Genomic DNA, 13,856 nt, shown 5'->3' with positions numbered 1-13,856 from the left:
TTGATGCGCAAGCAATGGAAGGAGGCATTGTTCAGTTGTTGGGTAAATCAGGAAGATGCTTGTTCAGTCAAAGCAATGCATCTTTAAAATAGTGGGGTTTCAGTTCATGGAGTTGTTTCATATCTCTTGTTTTAGTAGTGTTTTACATATGTTTTAAACAGTTTCTGTAGCAAAACTTAATAGCAGTTATGGCTAGAAACTGGAAAATATTACCTCTGAAATGTTCCTGAGATGGTAAAGGATTTCCTTTCCAGTTTTTCCCAAGTAAGATTTCAATCTTAACCATTATATTTGATGAAATGTTTAGGTTTTTTTTAAAAAGCAGTAAGAGTGAAGAAGTCTTAAAGTAAATTGTTAATTTAGGAAGTCTGCTATTAGAAATCTGTATGTGTATAAAAATGTGGAACACCAGAAAAAGTAATTTAAAAGTTCCATTTTTATTTAATGAACGTTAAATTGATTATGAGATGCTGACTGTAAGGCCTTTGGAAACTTAAGAACCTATTTATGTTCTTCATATTTGTGTTCTGCATTAATGCAGACTTTTTGCTTCATCCATAAGTATTCATCTATTTGAGGAATTTTACAGTTAGACACGTACCAGTACAATTGTTGTGCTATAATTTAAGTAGATACTGTTTTGCACAAAAGTGTGCCATTTGTGTCCCATAAGCACTACCTGAGACAGAAATGTTAATATAGCTGATTAATTTTTATATCTTTTTTCTGTGTTAGCTGGAGATACAGATGATCCTCCGAGAATTACTCAAAATCCTGTCATTAATGGGAATGTAGCAATGGCTGACGGACATAACAACACTGAAGAAGACATGGAAGATGGTAAGTAAATATTTGATAAAAACATGTGGATTGTTGGCTTCTTTATTTTTATGATTTTTGAGGACAAAGCGGTCCACGTCTTACCTGTGTTCTCTGACCTGCAGCTCATTAAAAAAATCGAAACCCTCTGTAGTTATGACTGCTGGTTTTCTGTATAGGCATCCTTTTAACATAGCTATACAATAGGATTAGGCATCTGAGGGCTTAGGATTTTTTTCTCTTACTCTTTCTAGGTACTCATTTAAAAATTGCTGAAAGTGATACTGTCCATTGTTATATTTCGTGATATGTCCCTTTAAACGTACTGCAGCTGGTGCTTTGCTGAATAGTAATTTTGTCAGTTATGCAATTCCTTCAGGATGTTTAGAATCCTTATCTGTCCTACTCTGTTGTCAGGTGGCAGCTGTGATCAGTTTTTGTCTTTGTATGGTAAGTCAGTGATACCTATTCTGTTGAGGAACATTCCCCCCGCCCCCCCCGTTCCGATGCCCTTTTACTTGCAAATGCAAAGGAAGAAGTATGTATTGATGTCCTGTTAATAAAAGGGGACGTGTGGTTTTGAAATCTTTTTGTTGGTCTATTAAATTAAAATAAGGGTGTACAGTTTTTTCTGTTACAGAAGATAAAATAATTTTTCAGTAGCTGTGTCTAGGCTTATTTAAAGAAAGATAATGAGTTTGTAATTCACTTAAGTCTGTTGTTATGTTTAGTGAGGAAAATGTACCATGATATTTCTTAGGAGAGGATATGGGGGGGGGGAGGCTGCTCTTATTTTGAAGAACTAAATAAAATTGAACTGAGAGAAGGGAGGCAAATATGAGTGGGATTTGTTCCCCTCCGATTCCTTACTTCCTGCTGTCTTGTGAGAATACATTCAGGACTAGGCTTAAACATTTATTTAGATTTGTGCAAAATACTGAGTGAATTTGTTTGAGAAAAGTCAGAGTTTGAGGTTAAAGGTCAAAAAAGTGCTTACTTTCATATAGTCAAGGAACATATAATAGAATACGGATAGAAAATAGTAATGTTCCATGAAGAGAATATGATTTAAATTCAGGACAAAAGCATCTCATGGTTGAATTGCCTCTGTGTCGTTGGCAAAGATAAGGTTTCCTATGATCAGATTCTTGTAATAAAGTAAAAATGAGGTCTGCTTAGCCTGTGAATCTTTTTTGTCTGATTGCCTGATCTCATTCAGGGGGCTTTGATTTCTTGCTCAGAGTAACTAGCTGAGACTGAAATAGGGAATTCTGTTTTTATCAAAATCAAGTTACCTGTTCTAACGATGTTAAATGTCTTTGTCGGGCCATGGTATTTGGAGGGTGGCAAGAGAAGATCCTGTGGGTTGAGACTGACTGGCAAGGACAGCTCTGTTGAACTTCTGTTCTCAGTAATGATGTTGTTAGGTAGAAAGCCTGATAGTGTTTGCTATCAATACAGCCAGTAGATAACACATTGGTCAGTTAGTATAAAAATTTGTCCAGAAGTTGGTCTGTATATACTTGCACAAATTAAGCAAAAGGGACTTAAGCTGCAGAAGCAGCTGATGAAACTCAGGCCAGATCGAGGATGGCAAGTAATCAGATGTACACTTCTTCATTCAGGGTAACATTGACTTTTTAACCAAAAAGCTGCTGTAAAACAGTTTCTGTCATTTATCAAATATTCGAATTGTCTCAGAGACCTGGATATGAAGGTGTCGCAGTAGGAAGAAGTATCTGAAGGTATTCAGCAAAAGGCTTGTGAAAGCTTCTGTGTTTATGGTAGTATTCATGTCTTTGTGGACTTTCAGTATGGTCAGGAGCTTTGGTCCACCCTGCTGTGGGACATCTTTCAGGGTTAAAATGTGATTATTAAGCAATACTCTAATAGTTCCTCATTATCATATTTGAATAAGGAGTGTCTGGCTACATCTTGGTGCTGTTATAGCTCTGCATTGACACAGGTGGAAAATAGTGTTATTGCAAAATATTATAATTGCAAAAACATTCCTGAAGACTTGCATCATGTAAGTGGATGATGCCTCTTTTCCAAGTCTTGTAAATCAGATTAGTTGCTTGCTCTTGCATTATTTACACATCAGTGCAATTGCTCTCTTGCTGTTTGTTCTCTTGCTATCCTGGTTTGCAGCATGATGTACATGTATAATGGACAGCTTGGAGATCCACAAGATAGGAAAAAATGGAGGGAGACATTGGCCTCTGATAAACATGCTCTGTTTTCCATTGATCCCACTTGCTATGAAAAACAGCAAACTGAGCTGATAAAGAATGCATGAAGAGAATTTAGATACCCCTTCAATGAAAATCTGAGAGTTTAATGGTTCCTGCGAAAGAGGTGAAGAGTAGGATAAAAGGTTGATGCTTCCAGCTGGATCATAGAAACCAGCTTTCTGGTGAATTTCTGAGTTCAAGAAACTTTTGAGATGGTTTTGTTCTTCCTGCTTAGCACAAAAAGAAACGACTGATGAGATGGGAAAAAAAGTGCAGCTCTCATCCCCTTTGCTAGGCAACTAACCACAGGCATTGTGAAGAACACGTAATGGGGGCAGCAGTGGACCACCAACAGGACTTTTCAGATAAGGCTGCGTTCTCCCAAGCGGTTTGGCTAGAACCTGTTGTTGCTATGTGTGATGTCTTAGCAATTAAAAAGAACCAGCTGAAGGAATGTGCTATGCTTTGTACAGAGAATGACTCAATGAAGCAAGCTTTGTGAGCTGGAATAGCAGCTTCCACAAATAAAATAAAATAAATAAGAAAAACAAGGTTCTGATCAAATTTTGTTTGCAAGTGCATCAGTTTTCGAAACAGCACACAGAATAAATTCGCTTTAGAAGTTAAAGTTCAAGGAGAAGGTCCCTAGCTAAACATAAACTCACAGCTTTGCAATTACCTACTGGTCTCATTTCTGTAAAGAATTGCAGAGGCTAGGAGGCTTTCAGAAGCATCCGTCTTAGCCATGTGCTAGTATTGCACGCTGTATTTGGATCATTATTAAAATATTCATAGAATATTCAGCCAGTTTCTCCATTAATAATTCAGGTTCAGAATATTTTAATAACCTCAATGTACTTTAAAGGTAGCAACATTTACTAAGAGAATAAAGAAATCTGCTTTTCTCAAAGGTATAAACACTTAAATATATACTTCAGTCATAAAATGGATCATGTTCTGTATTTGGATCTCCAATTTGAAGGATCTTTGTCATATCATGGTGCTAAATGTGACATTCATCTCAGCAGTGAAAAAATCTTTTCCACATAGCAAATATAATCCGTTGCATGTAATTTCACCGGGCATTGTCAGCTGGGCCTGTTCTTTTTACCTGTGTTCAGGATCATGTGTCACGTTTGTAGTTCAGGGATTTATAGTCTTACTTGCCAGTTACGAAACCAGGACACACTACTAAATTATCTTGCTGCCAATTGCAGTCTTTTATTGGAAAACTGGTGGACATGTTTGTGATGGTGAAAAAAGGTTTTATTTATTTATGTGCTCAGAATGCTCATCACAGTTACTATTTAAACTTCATTTTAAAATATAATTCATGTTTTAATCGATTTCACTTGCTAAAAATATGGGCTTTCTGGAAGGAAAGGAAGGTTGTTATTTCAGGAGGTTGTGTTTTGTATTTTTAAAGAAACTTCTATTTTAGGGTTGACCTTTGTTATGAGGCTGCATTTTTGTGGAGTAGTTACTAGTGATTGCTCAAATATTTTACTGAGAAGAGTACCCTTTCCTGGTGAGTTCTCATGCACAGGCTTTCCTGAAAAGAAATCAAGAAATACAGGCAAACTTTCTCTGCAGATGCTGCGTGGGCTGCCTTTTTTAGCTGACGCCGTAGCAGCGCTGCTGCATCCTTGTGCTGAAGTGCTCTGAAAGCTGCATCAAAGGAGGCAGAAAGCAAACTTGGTCGGCTCATTTTTCAGAAGCTTAGACTAAGCCCAGAAGTACTGATCTTGATCGTGAACAGGGAGGCGTTCTCGAGCTGGTTTGAGATACGTGTGATGCAAGACTGATTTTTAAATTGTTAACCGTGTTACAGATTTTTTTGATTCTGCCTGCGAATCAAGTTTGAGAGCGTACAGTTCCTTTGGCTGCAGCCTGTCTGGCTCTTGGTCGTAGAAGACTGGCTTTCTACTCTGTTAACAGGCAGTGAGTAGGTAAAATGGGTAGGGAACAGTTTTTAAGTAGGTGGTAGACTACTGGTTAGTTACATGTAGGGAAAAAGAGGAGAAAATAATCCTTTGAACTCTTCCGTTACTGAGGACGCTGACAGCACAGGGTGATGCGAAGGTCATTGCAGGTGTAGAGGAGAGAGGAAGCTGGTTTCTGCCATAGTACTATTACTTTTAAGAGAGAATTTGGAATGCTTAGGGCTGTCAGGCCATACACAGATAAGATCAACTGTGTTGCCAAGATCAATATCAGAAGTAGGACAACTGCTTAAAACGAAAACCATTTTGCAAGGGAGAAGAATGAAATCTGTCAAAGCTCCCCAGCAGTTGTGGGCAAAACTTTTTAATTTTCTGTATTGAAGTGTATGATCTTTACAATGTTTCATGTTGTAATCAAGAGAGTTTCATTTTTTTAAGTAAGGTAGCAACCAGGACTTTTTTTTTTTTTAAATTCTTTCAACACTGTCTCTGGTGCCATGCCAAGCTTTGAGTGAACGACTGCTTTGCATGTACAGAAATAATACATTTGTTGTATACTGTGCGCCTTGTCACATAATTTCATGATCTGATTTCTGTCTAGGTGTCGTTGTACCTCAGTGCTTTTGGTTTTGGGTGTCACTGCACATGTGACACATCTGCTTCGGTTCTGCATCACCCATGGGTGGTGTGAGAATAGCAGTCTGACCATGGGTGCTGTCTGCCGCCTTGTATGCTGCTCAAACCTCCTTATGCCCAGTAGCAAATCTTTGCATGTTACACAGGTGTTAAGTTGGAACCACAGAAAAGAAGTGTCTTGTGCGTATTCTGTATTTCATCCCTGCCCTGTAAAATTGTTGGGATAAGTTGCAGGTTTTTCCTCCCTGTATGCAATACGAGGCGTGTCACAATAAAGAGAGCCCAGTCTTGTGCCTTCCTGAAGCTGTCACAGTTCTCCAGCACCCTGTTACAGCTGCGTACAACAGAAGCAGAACAGATTGTGGTATATGAAGAACTGGGGATGTGGGAAGAAGGCAAAATTAGTTTAATTGTGTGTGTCAAAATAAGCTATTAAAAAAAACCCAAAACCAAAAACAAGTGTCTCATTTAACTTTGTTTTAGACCACTAAAAATCTCTAAGATTTTCACATAGCACAAAGAATACAGGACCTACTCTTGAGCTGTTCTTCAGCAAACTGGTATGAGATTTAAAAACAACCCAGCAACCAACCATGGGGTTAATCTGTTTTGAAAAGATACTGTTACATGCAGAAAACAGCTAAATGGTGACTTGGTATCAATAGGGCAGTTGGACAGATTGTGAAAATCCTTTGCACATCTTGGTTCATGCAAGCAGCTAACTTAAACTGGGCTGTGAAGATACTACACAGCATAGAAGAGTTAGAGTGGGCTGTGATGTATGTTGTAAAGCATTTGATGTCTCTGTCTTCTTGTACCCACTGCTTTAGCAGAAACTTGAGTGGTAGCAAATTCTAGTGCTAAGGAATTATCTAAGAAAATAGTATACAAAAGGAATGTGTCTTTCAGTGCTCTGTTTTCCTGAATGGTGCTGCAGTGTTTTTCAAAATGAAAACATTGAAACTTCAGTTGCTAAGGAGTTCAGTGCCTCTCGGGCTTTGGGGTTTTTTTTGGTTGCTTCCAATATCCCACTACATAAAACATGCTCACGTTGTGTGATTTTTGAAAATGACGTTTTCGAGTGAAGAACATCAGTTTTTACAAATAATTTTGTGTGTGTGTTACAGATACAAGTTGGCGATCAGAAGCAACGTTTCAGTTTACAGTTGAACGCTTCAACAGATTGAGCGAGTCAGTTCTCAGTCCTCCTTGCTTTGTACGAAATTTGCCATGGAAGATCATGGTTATGCCACGACTCTACCCGGACAGACCACACCAAAAAAGCGTAGGATTCTTCCTTCAGTGCAATGCTGAATCTGATTCCACGTAAGACCCTTTTAATTATTGTACAAGTTCTCATTTGATACTAGTTAATCTGTATTGCAAGAAATACAAACATCTAAAAAAATTGTTTTACCTAGCTTTCTGCAAGAAGAAAGAATTCTTGCAAGGGTTTCAGTAGTCGTGTTCGTGTCCCGCCCCTGTCCCCCCCATCCCGAATCATAAAAGTAATCCTCTCTTTAGGAGGAGCTAAAAGTAGCTTGTGTAGCTACAAGTTTGTGGTAGAATTTAGATATATTTCTGTTTGATTGCTGGGGAGAAGCCTTTGACTAACAGTTTTCTTGGCATGGGAAAAGTTCTGGGTTTATTTCAAATTGAAGTGCTACTGGTGCTTCTCTAACCCTGCTGAGCTATAAATCCTGCCCTGTAAAGCGTGTGAGCAGGTAGCTGCTAGCAACTGAGGCAGAGCGGTGTATGAGGTACTCATCTCCTTAAATGGAGTTCATTGCTCATCAAGTGAGATAGAAACACGTACATGTTCTTGGAGTCCTGTGTGCAAATCAAAATTGGCTGTGTTTGACCACTTTTGTAAATGATAGGGAAGTTTAAAAAGATAAATACAAATTTCTGGTGTACTACTGCAGCTTATCCAGCTAGAGTGCAGACCCCTCACAGGTATCCTTTCCAGTAGGGTAACTCCATTCTTGCACCAAATCTCACACAACTTATAGTTCACTCTGAATAATAAGTTGCTTTTTTCCATCACCTTTGTAATCTGAAAGGTGAGTGCTCAGTGCAGAAGGTAAAGAAGAAAGTTGTAGGTGTATTAAGTAGTCACAGGAGAATTGGTTCACACACAAGTGGTCATAGATAAAGGATAACGTGATCTTCAGAAGTATCAACCAAGGTGTAGCTGGTGGAGCTAAGCAAGCAGTAACGCCACTGCATGAGAGAGTGACACGACCTTGTCTGAACTGATACTCAGTCTGACCGTCTTGGCGCAAGTGGGATGAATTTGAACAGGCATGGTCATAAAGAAGTGCTGCTGAGAAAATTGGGGAGTTTGTCTTGTGGGAGGGAGGGTAGAACGGCTGCCTCCTTTCCTTAGCCAAAGGAAAGGTTTTCACACTCTGGAGACACCAAGACTGCTTTGAGTTGGCCTACCCATCTGCACTGAAGTAGATTAGAAATAGCTCACCTTAGAGAGAGAGCAGTTAGCTTCTTAAACCACTGTTACCTGCGAACGATTGCCCCACAGTACTTTCTAACAACGCTATTGCTGTAAGAAAATCTCCATTCCAGCTTCACATTCATAATGTGGCTTCAGAAAGCCCCAGGGATTCATGCCCTCAATAACAATTAACCAAATCTTAACATCTAATAAGGAAAAAAAAAATTTCTATACGTGAAAGTAATGTACCAAAAATCCCTAACAAAAAAAAAAAATTAATGACTACAAAAAGCTTTGTTTTGAATGAGTTTCAAATGTTTATTTTGTATTTATAGGTCATGGTCTTGTCATGCACAAGCAGTTCTCAAGATAATAAACTACAAGGATGATGAAAAATCATTCAGTCGTCGTATTAGTCACTTGTTCTTTCATAAGGAAAATGACTGGGGTTTTTCCAACTTCATGGCCTGGAGTGTAAGTAATTGGACATGTATTAATCTGTTACTAGATAGGAACAGTTTTGAACTTGCATTCCTGAATACTGAGATACCTATAGAAAAGGGGGGTCCCGTGTTCCCCCCTGTCCCCCCCCGCTGTTATTTTTTTCTGTCGTTGCTGAAGTCTTTTTCAATATCTTACAAATTCCTGTACTTAATTATTGTAGATTGCTTTTACTTACGTTGTGATTTAAGTATTTCCTCATTATTATTATTTTCTGCATATTTGAATGCTTGTTGTTTTGTTTTTATTATGTGATAATCAATGTCATTCTAAAGCAACATAGATTTTCCTGCATTTCCATGTGTTCCTTGGATATGCGTACAGATATTTAATGCCCTAATAATACTACTAAGACTTATCTTGGATTGAGACAGCTTTTTAAGCATTTTCAAAGGTTGGGCCCTTAATTTTTCATCTGGCTGCAATATTGTCCAGAAGAAGCAGAGCCTTTGATTACTGACTCTTATTACCCACAGAAAATTGAAATAGTACTGCAAAACCTTAAAAGCCAGGAACAAGTTTCCTGTATTGAGACATCAAAAAAGAATTAAAGTGTATTAAGCTGGAAAACAGCTTTGTTGGTGTCCTTCAATTTTTTTTCTTCAGTTTATTATTACTGATAGCTCAGGCTTGGAAATCAGGTGAAGTCTAACTGGATACAGTCATGTTGCAAGATCCAGTTTTCATGTTCGTGTGTCATTCCTGTTTTACAGGAAGTTACTGATCCTGAAAAAGGCTTTATAGAAGAGGACAAAGTTACTTTTGAAGTCTATGTTCAAGCAGATGCTCCACATGGAGTGGCGTAAGTTTAAAAATAAAATTCTTAATTCTAATATTTTCATGTTGCTTAAAATTGTTCAAGTATTTTGTTATTAATATTTGTAGCTCTCGTTAGAGATTCTCACTTGTCACCTTTAATTGATGAATTCTCGCATGGCAAGATTTTTCATTAGTCACATAAACATTTTGGTATAGGTTAAATTTCCGTTTGCATTAGTCAGCATAATGTTGTGGAACTTTAACTTCTGTATGAATTGATTTGTGATTTAACACCTCTGCAAATCTAGCTTCAACATTTCTGATTTTACAGCTGATAAGGGTTTCCGAGACAGTCAGGTGGCTCTGCTATCTAACTGGCCTTGGTTTACAGTTGTTTTAAAACTGCCTCATCTCAGTCTTTCTGCTTCATGTTACTTTTAAACATATCGGTTGTACTGAAATGCAGACTTGCCCTTAAAAGTACTGTTCTGGGTTCCGGTACACTTTCATAGTAAATAATTTTTCTGCCATATGGAATACCTCTTTTAAAAAAATAATGAAAAAAACCTAACTAAATCACAAAGCATTTAATTGCAAAGACTGTTGTTACTGGCAGGCAGTAGTGAAGTGTAGCCTGTTATTTGAACTTCAATGATGAAGGGTAGCTGATATCTACCAGCAGTGCTACCTTAGAACAAATACTCTTTATTACAGTTAATACAAAACTATCTTGTTTTTAACTACTAACTATTTTCTAGGTGGGATTCAAAGAAGCACACAGGATATGTTGGCTTAAAGAACCAGGGAGCAACTTGTTACATGAACAGTTTGTTACAGACTTTATTTTTCACAAATCAACTACGAAAGGTAATTAATAAGTGAAAGAAAATGAGATTGCTAATTGAAATATCCAATATGTTATATTTATAAATGCTTCAAAACAGAGCTCTCAGTTCCTTTTGCCTGCTATGTCCTCTTAGAGAAGTTATGACTTACATGGTGATGTGCATTTTACTTGAGGCTGAGTGCAGGAAGCTTCCTTTTATAGTTTGTCGGACACAGGCTCTTGGTTTTTGTGAAAGCACACAGAGTACCTGGTGAAGATCTGAGCTTAAGGGGTGTTTCTTAGACTGCCTGATGTGTTACCGTTGCTATGAATTGTTGGAATTTTTTTTTTTTAAAAACTGATTACTCTACATCTTACAGATGAGAGACGGAAGTAATTTTCCTTTCTTGAAATAGTTAAAATAGAGAAGTAAATTATGACTTCTCAGCCCATAAACATTGTAAAAAGATAAACATGTATGACCTTTGTAGTTCATTTGTTTTGCCTTTTAATTTATATTATGCATTTGGATTTTCTGTTATTATGGTTAGCATCTTTGTAGTGATGGAAGGCGTTATAATTTCGGTAGTTTAAACAACTTATTTTTATATTTGCTTCATTCATATGTTTTTTATTTACTGTAGATGTTATTTCTTTTCTGGAAGGAAGAACTGCTTTAAATACCAGCTTAATAAATAGCTCATCCAAACCCAGGATGAAATATACTAGATAATGTGTTAGTTTAAAATAGTGCAATAGCTTTAATGGGATGATAACATAAATGCTGACTTGATATTGGAGGTGGCTATCTGGAAGAGGGGATATACTTGGGAAAAATTGTGACTTGGCACCATTTAGTTTATTGGAGTGTCCTATTGATACTAATTCATCCTTCTGCACATTCCTGTGCTCATTGTGTATCTCTTAGTGAAAATGAACTGTTCTCACTTCTGATTTCTCCTGTCTTATACCAGTTGTTACATTTCCATTAAGCTCTCTTTTTTCCAAAATCTCCCTTTTTAATGTACCTACTTTTTCATTGCCTTAGATTTTCCACCATCTTATCAGTATTTATATCACTGTGGCCTGTAAGTGTCCCAGTTGGGATTTCTTTTTTCTCTTTTGCGATGTGCTGCTTACTCTGAAGCATTGCAAAAAATAGCACATCGAACTCCAGTAGACTGTAACTGAGATCTTACCAATGCCATGTACAAGAAAGAAATACTTGACTTGTTTTACATGATGCACCTGTTTCTTTTTTGCAAGAGGTATAATTTACTCATTCAGTTTATCATTCATTATAATGCCTGTTCTTTTTGCTCAGCACTCATAATGTTTGTGCATTTTATTTTCTTGGACAACTTCACGTTGCTCTTGAAAGAAAAATGTGTTTTTATAATAGCTACATCTAATACAATTGAGTAGTTCCTTTCAGGACAGTCTTGTAGTCAATAAATCAATAAGTACCATGAAGTAATCTTGTTCTCTGAAGAAGAAATTCTTTTGGTGATACAGATTTGTTTCAACTGAACTAATCTTTTCAGGCATTCCCCTGCGCTTATCCCCCAGCCGCTAAATAAATACCAGCTTTTAGGGAGTGTTAATATCTGGATAGTGACCATATGAGAAAGCTTCATTTACTAGCTGGTAACTGCAGCTTCCTTTATGAAAATGTTACTGGACATCAGCTGAAATGCCCAATTCTCTGCTCATTCTTCAGCTTTTCAGAGCCCCTATAAACAGAACAGACTACAGCGGTACTTTCAGACAGTTTTAATAGTTGTCTTGTCTGAAAAAATGAGTTTCTACAACATTTTTGTTTTCACTTTGAGCAAACTTGTTCCTCTTAAAACAGGGTAAAATAAAGTGTCTGGTATCCTCAGTTTGCTTATCACCAATTCCGTTATTTCTGTTAATCCTCCTTACTTAGAAGAAAAAATGATTTCTATTGCTGTTATTTAAAGCTTTGTTAACAGAGAAGCTGCTGTCAAGAGTAGAGCTGGGAAAGCAATGAACAATGGCGAAGGAAAGCACGTACCTATGGAAAGTCAGACTCTGGTGAAGTGTGGGTGAGGACTTATGGAGAGATCCTTTCTTCTTTGCTCTGTTTCCAGACAACAGATGGGAGGTTCTTGGGTATTTGAAATAAGACCTCCCTTTATTAGCAACCAGGTGGCTTCAGTGGTAGGGAATAAAGCAAAGGAACACTCTCTTCAGAGCGTATCTTATTTGTCTGTCTGTGATAAATCCATGCTTAAATGTAGTCCACCCAGGCAAGGGATGTGGTAACTTCCCAAATAGGTCCAGGTTTGATCCTGGACCACGTCACATGAGTCTTCCTGTGGCTGTCATCAGTGCCTCCAGACAGTCAGTACTTGCGGCTGCATCCAGTCCATTTTAAAACTCTTTGCTGCTTCGCTTGAAAAATTCCCTACAATTAATGAGAACACTGCAGAATGTTTATATAACCATGCTAAAATCATAAATACTGATCCAGTACATTTCTCCCTGATTTGGCTTGCCTCGATTTATCTAATATGTTTTACCTTACCTTGGAATACCGTATGCAGTATTTTCTTCCCTTCTTCAAGTAATTGTCTTGACTTTAAGCAGTGTGTTCAAGCTTATCTGTAGCATTCTTTCACCATGTAAATATCTAAAATTTTTCTCATATCTCTTGTGTCTGTTGCTTATAGCCATTGCCTATACATGTCCCTGTCATTCTTTTGCGTTCATTTCCTGAGGGAACTTCTCAGGTGTTAAATTAGGGATTCTGTTTTTTTTCAAATGGATCAAAATGCCTCACTCCTTGATCTTGAGGTCAAGGTTTCAGAGTTTGGGAGGGTAAGGCATAAAAATAAAGGTTTGGAGAGGATCGTATTTGAAGAGTGGTTTGTTTTAGCATGGAGAAACACTTAAGCTTTGAGAAATGGGCTTCAATCATACTTACATACACAAACAGAAGGAGGAAGTCTATGTGTTAAATGTTTAGTTTGTAGTAACAAACACATTTAGAATTTCACAAGAAACAACACTGGTGGTTTTATTCAATGGCAGCTGGAATGTAGTCATTTTAAATAAATGATAAATGATTATTTTAATATTACTTGAGAGAGATAGGAAAGGAATTAATTGTCCAGATGGTATACGAGGAAACCAGATAGGAACTAAATACAAAGGATCTGGTTTTGATTAATTATCAAGGTATTCTGAACTCCCATTTATACCTTTTCAATGGAGGTGACTAGCGAAAAGCACTAGGTTGACTTGTAGCCTGTTGTAGTATCGTCTTGGTTTCTTATGAAGACTATTTAGCATTTGAAAATTTATTATTTATAAGTCTATACAAAAATGTTTTATGAAAATGTGTCAGCATTGACTATATTTGAATTTTTTTCATTACTTGATTTTTTTTTTTCATCTTATTTCGATTTGTGAAAACATAGCAAGTAACTTACTATATTTTTGTTTTTTAAAAACATTTACAAGATGTTAAAAACAATGAATAGGGGCTGATGATAAAAATTTGGAAGACTTGAGACTTGGTCATTCAAGTATTTCCTGTTTCTACCTTTAGCCAGTGAAGACCAGGTCATAAAAGGGTTCATAAACCAGGGGCGGGGAAAGGTTAAGTTGACTCTGCAAGATGCTGACTCATTTTGTTGTTCATATTTTAAATCAAAAAA

At 37.2% G+C, this 13,856-nt stretch overlaps 1 protein-coding gene across 1 annotated transcript in view; it reads left to right on the top strand.

Annotated features, from left to right (window-relative positions):
• Positions 1-739: 739 nt before the first annotated feature.
• Positions 740-13,856, top strand: part of USP7 (ubiquitin specific peptidase 7 (herpes virus-associated)) — a 44,798-nt gene continuing 31,681 nt past the window's right edge. The window contains exons 1-5 of the mRNA XM_009324730.1: positions 740-840; positions 6,760-6,958; positions 8,420-8,558; positions 9,299-9,387; positions 10,103-10,211. Coding sequence (XP_009323005.1) covers positions 798-840; positions 6,760-6,958; positions 8,420-8,558; positions 9,299-9,387; positions 10,103-10,211 — 579 coding nt within the window. The 5' untranslated portion in view covers positions 740-797. The remainder of the gene's footprint in view (positions 841-6,759; positions 6,959-8,419; positions 8,559-9,298; positions 9,388-10,102; positions 10,212-13,856) is intronic.

The sequence above is a fragment of the Pygoscelis adeliae genome, unplaced genomic scaffold, assembly GCF_000699105.1.
Source record: "Pygoscelis adeliae isolate BGI_AS28 unplaced genomic scaffold, ASM69910v1 Scaffold85, whole genome shotgun sequence".
In the NCBI taxonomy this organism is placed as follows: Eukaryota; Metazoa; Chordata; class Aves; order Sphenisciformes; family Spheniscidae; genus Pygoscelis; species Pygoscelis adeliae.
This window is presented reverse-complemented; position numbering and strand designations above follow the sequence as displayed.